Source organism: Zosterops lateralis, assembly GCF_965231275.1.
Source record: "Zosterops lateralis genome assembly, chromosome: 10".
In the NCBI taxonomy this organism is placed as follows: Eukaryota; Metazoa; Chordata; class Aves; order Passeriformes; family Zosteropidae; genus Zosterops; species Zosterops lateralis.
The window spans coordinates 12395435-12402190 of record NC_139770.1 but is presented as its reverse complement, the minus strand read 5'-3'; the positions used below and the strand labels follow the sequence as shown (position 1 = coordinate 12402190).

Genomic DNA, 6756 nt, shown 5'->3' with positions numbered 1-6756 from the left:
TTGCAATGCTTAGCCAAATCATTAAGTAAAAAGCCCCTTCATTCCTTACTGAAATTGCTTTGACTCCAATCCTACAAGAAATTAAAAGTCAGAGCAGCTATGTGAAGGTATGAGCAATTGATTTAAAGTGGATATGTCCAGTCCTTCAAAACCTGTGTAGAAGACTGGTGACAAATTTGAAATTTCTGATCATATCTCACATTGAAATGTAGATTTCTGACTTTACTCAGATTTGCTTTGGGTTGGCTGACGCACATACTCCAATATCACTGCCAAAGAAGCTACAAGTGGGTTTTCTGCTTTTGCGAGTTTGACTTAAAACTTTTCTCCTGTTATATGAGTGACTTCAAGCCCTACCTGTGGAGTTACAATCTGTGGAAGTTGGCTGCTTAAACAATTGTAAGCAAAAATCTGCTCTGAAGCTCCAAATATTGTTTGGCCTTTGGCCTGTCTCAGTATCTGGGCAAATGTGGGTGAAAGTGTTATCTAGAGGATGCCTTTTGCTGTTTTACTTCCCATTTAAAGTGCAGTGTCATGGTGAAGCCTGATTGCCTGCTCTGTTTCTAGTAAGTTCCTTTAAAAAGCAGATAAGTTTCTAAGGTACAGCTCAAAATTCCTTTGTCATGCTTGTATGAGTTTAGGAACTTGCAAGACAGTAAAAGAGGTAAGCACCACCGTAAGCAATACATGTGTTCAGTGTTCTATAAGTTCAAAACTGATTTGAGACTTCTGATATAGTAACAGTATTAATGTATTGTCTCTGGCATCCCTTTGTAGTCTTGAGAAATATTAAGGGGGGGCTGAAAAGGAGAGAGGCTGTAGACCAGACTTTGGTAAACGACCAGCCAGGCTGGTGCCTTTTCTGGAATGCCAGGTGTCTCCTGTGAGGGTTTGAGAGAATTTTAATGCATGAGAATGTATAATTATCATCTCTGTTGTGAGTATTACTGTATTCTGTACTGTTAAAATATTTTTTTTTAAATACTGTTAGCAGCTCTAGATGTTTGAGACCCATAGGCTTGTTCAGTTCTTGTGGCAGCACTTATAGCCTTCATATCTTGCAAAGAATTTCTACCATTTTGCTGTTTGTCAAAACTAGTGTTTTCTAGCATTTCTGAGCATCTAACCTTGTCTTCTTCTATACTCTCTTATCTTTTGCTATAAGACCAGGAAAACAGACATCATAAAACTACAGTCTAGTGTTAGTCTGTTTCTGATTTTACAGAGTGGCCTGTAGCCATACCTTCCAAGGGACCTGCATTTGCAGTTGCTAGCATAACCAAATTGTGGTTTTTTTCCCTCCATTTGGTTCTCTAGATCCTTGCCTCTCTCATCTCACTGAATCCTGTCGTTCTCCTGTGGTCTTGAGTTAAGTTGGTGCAGATAGAGATGCCAGTCAGGGCTTGAAACAGAAATTTCTTAATGTGCTTCTGGATGGAGGATCCTGCTTGTGGGGATAGGTAGGACCAGGAGCAGGCTGAGTTACAAATTTAATGAGGTAAAAGCATCACTGTCTTATGAGAGAGAGTTTTGGGGTGGGGAGGATTACTAGGAGGGCGAAATTCCCTGGAAGATTCTTGTTTGATATGTGAAAGACCTTTGGAAGAATGAAATTTCATGCTATTTTTTGTTGATGCCTATGTCTCATTCAATGAGTTGGGAAAAGCTCACTGAGATAGATTTTACCAGACTTCAGTACTCTGAACCAATTTTTTTTTTTTTTTTTTTTTTTTTTTAAGCAGTAGCTGGTTATGACATGCAGCTGTTTTGGGTCCATTGTGGCACGTTCTTGTCAGCAGTTCAGGTGCCTGAGAAGCTCTGCCATCCTTCCTGATTTCTGTTTAAGTGATGAGGGCTGTACCAAACAGCCTGTCTGTGGGGTTGGTATGGGAGAGCTTCAGCCTTGCCCCTGAAAAGGAGTCTGTGGGGATGGAGCCTTCCTCTCCCCCCGTGTTTCTGGTGCAGAAGACTGGCATTGTGTCAGCTATCCCAGTTACATCTGTGGAAGTTGTGTAGCTATTCCAGCTGTCCCAGCTGCTGCTTATTCTGCTGCTCAGCCACATACTTGACATCCAGGTTTCTGATACACTTGGACTTGATGATTTCATTGAGGAAATATTTCTAGACTGTGGGTTTCTGTTTAACTTGCTCTTTTAAATATTACCATTTATACCTACAATGATTGCTTTCCTGTTTGTTTGGAAATGTATGCAACTTTCCAACTTCGCAGTGTGTTTCATGCAGATGTTTCATGCACCTTTATTGCTACAACTTCCCATCTAAGTTCATGCACTTCTTTATTCTCATTTCACTGCACTTTTAATACCACTGCTGATAGCTCAGTATTGCATTAAGCTGTTGAAATGAGACTTGTTGGTTATCAGAGGCTCAGTGTCCTGTGCCACGTGGGGTCTTCTGTGTTATTTCAGGCTGTGTCAAAAATAGCCTGTTCTTTCTTGTGTGTTCCTGGGCTGTTCCAAGAAGCCATCACTTGAAAATGCTGACACAGGATTTAACTGGATGGTGCTGTTTTGCTTTTCCCCCCTTAAAGTACAGGACAACCTTTTTACCTCCATTGTCTATTTTTGCAGGCTAAACTTTATTTTAAAACCTCAGATAACTTACAGCGGAAAAACACAGTGAGTGCACGACCTTTTGATAATTTTTGAAAATATTTTTGGCATGTAATTTAGTATAATATACTAAACCTTGTCTAGTGGAAGATGTCTCTATCAGTTGGAAGTAGATAATCCTTAAGGTCCCTTCCAACCCAAGCCCTTCTGTAATGCTTTTCTGTCCAAATAAATACATGCCTTTTGACTACTTAAGTGTTTCACCATGATTTTTGTATACTTTTATTATAGTTAACTGGTACAGATACAAACAAGGAATACTTGATTTACAAAAGTTAATTTATGTATACTTCTCAGTGTAAGCTGAGCACTTCAGAAATATTGGCAGTCTATAATAAAAGAGATTTTGAAGTTTGCTTTCAAGGTGTGGTAGTTTGGGAAGGCAAGGGAAATTTTGCACACATTAGCAGGTTTATGATATAATCACATATCTTTGTGAGCTGCTAAGTTATCTATGATCAAATCCTGATTCTCTCTTATCTCTTGTAACAGCTAATGTTTCTGGCACTTCAACAAGGATGTTGGTGTTTCGTTTGTCAGTGATGATCAAGCTTTTCTTCCAGTTGGATGCATCTATTTGTCCTGAGAAATGTGACTGCTCTTCAAAAAATGCAATTTATTGCTCTGGCCCCCACATAAAAGACCTGGAATCATTAAGTCTGCCTGGCAACATAACAGAAATTCACATAACAAACGCTAACATATCATACTTGCAAGATGTTTTTGCTAGGATGGTGGACTTACAGCATCTCATCCTGTCTTCAAACAACATCGCTCTGGTTTCACCAACGGCTTTTAAAGGCTTGGGAAGGCTAAAAGTCCTCAAACTACTAGATAATAAGCTGGCTGAACTTCCCCCAGAAGCATTTGATGACATGGTGCAGCTTCAGCAATTGATCATTGAAAGTAACAGGTTGAAATCTCTCGAGGAAAATCTGTTTGACAAACTGGCTAGTTTGCAGGAGCTTTACTTGAACAAAAACCAACTAACAGCACTTCCCAGTGGCGTGATGAAGAAACTCGCCAAACTCAGAGTACTGAACTTGTCAAGAAATTACTTAGCAGCACTGCCTAGAGATATATTTAGTGCATTAGCCAGACTTGAGAGGCTGATGCTGTATATTAATAGGCTGTCTTCAGTAGAGTCTGGTGTATTTGATAGCCTGAAGGAGCTGCAGGAGCTTTTCCTGCATTCCAATAATATCAATTCCATTGCCCCTGATGCATTTCATTGTCTTCGTAAACTAAGAACCCTGACACTCTCCAGAAACAGGCTCCAGGTTTTGCCTTCTGGGCTTTTTTTGCACTTGCATGACCTGTCTAAACTGACCTTGTACGGAAACCCACTGAAGTCTCTTCCAGAAGTATTGTTTGGAGAGATGAGGCATCTTGGTAGCCTCTGGCTGTATCACACAAAGCTCTCAACAATACCAGATTTTGTGTTCAGTAACTTGACAAATTTAGAGCTTCTTGTGCTGAGTTTTAACCCAGAGCTTACGGTTCTGCCTAGGAATGCATTCAGTGGCCTGAATGAACTGCGGGGCCTTTCTCTCCATACAAGTAATATTTCCAGTTTGCCAGAGGGAATCTTTCTGAGCCTTCAGAAACTGCAGAACATTTCTCTCTTTGGTACAAGGCTTGAGGTTCTTCCTAGAAACCTCTTTCATAATCTCAAGCACCTCCAGAAAGTTTATCTGAATAGTACTAACCTGCAGTCTCTTCCTGCAGACTTCTTTACTGCTTTACCTGAGCTGGAAGAAGTTGTCCTTGATGACAACCCTTGGAAATGCGATTGCCAAATTCTTGGCTTCCGAGAATGGCTCCAAAAGAGCACAACAGTAGTTAAAAATGTGCCATCTCTAATGTGCCACAGCCCAATGGCACTGCAGAATATTTCTCTTGTGTCTCTAAGCATCGATGACCCAGAGTGCCTGCCAACCACAGCTATGAAAAATCAGACATTCAGCTCAACTTATTTCCAGACTTTGACATCTCCTGTGACGGAGCACTTCACATCATTTCAGGAGACTGCTGTAACAGTGCTGTCCAACATGGAAATCATCAGCACACCCACATCAATTCCTCCTGCAGCTCCAGGTTTTACATCCTCCCGTGTTGAAGATGTTGGGCAGCCTGGGTTACATTTCTCAGATGTTCCAGTCCAAACTTCTCCCAGCATCATAGCACAAACCAACAGTATCAGAGGGACAGATTTAACTACTCTTGTCTGGTGGGATGAATTTCCAGCCCACAGCAGTGCTAAACCCTATTTTAATACCAGAGTTGCTTATTGCCAGCTATTCTTGTACATTCACAGTTTGATGTTAACAGTCCAGGCTGCAGTCATTGTGCTCAGTCTGTATGTGATGGGTAACACCAGGCAACTCTTGCACTCCAGAAATATTCCTGCTCAGCCTGTAGTTCTGAGGAGAATATTAAGAAGATAGAGAAATCTGGCCCAAGAAAGAACTGGAAGTGTTGCTTTGGATGCTTTTTGAATATTTGAGCAGTTAATACTCAATTCAAATCTGGATTACAAATCTTCATAGCAAAGACCATAAGAACCTTGTCTTTATAACATAATGGAAATGAGTTTTAGGCACCTTGCAGCATTTGCCAAGTGCCTGTAATCACTGTAAATTGCTACAGCACTTGGTGCATGAACCCAGAGGGTGAGATGAAAATACCTGTGGTCACCTCTACATGTGTGCTGTGGGTTTCCTGCCTTGGATTGAAGCCCTGTCCCTGCCAGAGGCTGCTGCCTGCGAGTGCTCACTGCTCAGATGGAATGCCATCAATGTGGGAACCTGCATAGGAACATGCCTTCAACTGTGCTTTAAGTACTCCAATACTACCAATGCCTGCAATCATTTGTCTCCTTACTGAGAAAACAAGTGATGTTTTTGGGAGGAGATTCTGGGAAGGACCTTTAAACAATTGGTATGTGTGCAGAATGGTGTGGTGCAAGTGTCTTTAACTTTTGCTTTTCGTCCTCAGCCCCTTTCCAGGATGGGGTACCAATTAAAGCTAACAGCAGAGGAAGATGCTGAGCTAGGAAGTATAATCTTGATGTATTTTATTGTTTGCTTGGAGGTTTTCTGGAAACTTTGCAAAGTTCCTACAACTCTGAATTTTAAGTAAACACTTTATTCCTTAATCTTTGGCTAGTGGTCTGAAAAAAACTGTTCCTGGCTGCATGGTGCAGGGAATCTTGAAACCAGAGTACCAGGTGGATGCCCAGGACTGAGGATGGGCTCCACAGGGGTGAACTGGTTTGAGAGCTGATCTTGACTGAGCTGGGAGAGAAAAGAATGGCCTCTCCTGGGCTTGGATAGCAAAACAGCAGCATGCAGCTGAGGGGCAGGGAAACTGCTGAACTGAGGGCCACGAAGTGTCACCTCTATTTTGAAGCTGGCTGGGGAACATACACAACTTCATCAACTTGGAGTGTTCAGTCACATTTTCAGTCTCACTATTTTTTACCTTATTACATACTGCTATTGCCTGACTTCAGTCCCTTCAAGTTTGATGTGCAAAGGCAAGTACTAGGCAACAGTGTCTTCATACTTACATTTTCTTAATATTTTGAATTGTATGACTATTTTAGTTCATAAGTGGAATGGTGGCTGTCAGACAGCCTGTGCTTTAGTAGCTCTTGGATTTAACTATCAACTTTTATCTACATTATGGGACTTAGTTTGTTCTTTAAAGCTCTGATGTGCTTAAAAACATCTGGGTGTGGTTCCCTGGCTCCTTGGGCCAGAAAGCCTCTACTCCTGGAGTCATTTTGTAACCTTAGCGCTTTCTCACTATGAGAGACTCTCCTGGATGCCCTTTAAATGCATGTGACAGACTTGAGGTGAAGAAAACTTGCATTTCCTGCAGGTTTATGGTTGTTTCCCTGCTGTGTGTTACTCTAGGCAGTGAGAATAAACTGTGACTGCTTTGTTTCAGGGTGCTCTGCTGCTGGGCCTAAATTCCTCTTCCAGGCTGTGAAAAGAGAGAAGTTGCTTCTATAGTGTTAAATGATCGTTGGTTAAATGAGTGTTGTCTTGCTGGCAAGGTGTAACAAAATTTAGCAAACCTGGCTAAATAGGAGTTAGAGCCATCTCTAAAGGAGCAG

At 41.4% G+C, this 6756-nt stretch overlaps 1 protein-coding gene across 2 annotated transcripts; it reads left to right on the top strand.

Annotated features, from left to right (window-relative positions):
• Positions 1-479: 479 nt before the first annotated feature.
• On the top strand, positions 480-5840 carry LOC310913568 (uncharacterized protein). Of its 2 annotated transcripts, none has more exons than XM_083869089.1 (2): positions 480-664; positions 3126-5840. In XM_083869089.1, the coding sequence occupies exon 2, from the start codon at positions 3152-3154 to the stop codon at positions 5078-5080; it is 1929 nt and encodes a 642-aa protein (XP_083725215.1). In that variant the 5' UTR covers positions 480-664; positions 3126-3151; the 3' UTR covers positions 5081-5840. The 2 variants fall into 2 exon arrangements, with proteins under 2 accessions (XP_083725215.1, XP_083725216.1); XM_083869090.1 differs by lacking the exon at positions 480-664 and adding an exon at positions 2598-2639.
• Positions 5841-6756: the final 916 nt, after the last annotated feature.

Excerpts from the sequence above, each read along its gene's own strand:
- LOC310913568 (XM_083869089.1), top strand. The coding sequence starts at position 3,152 with ATGTTGGTGTTTCGTTTGTCAGTGATGATCAAGCTTTTCTTCCAGTTG.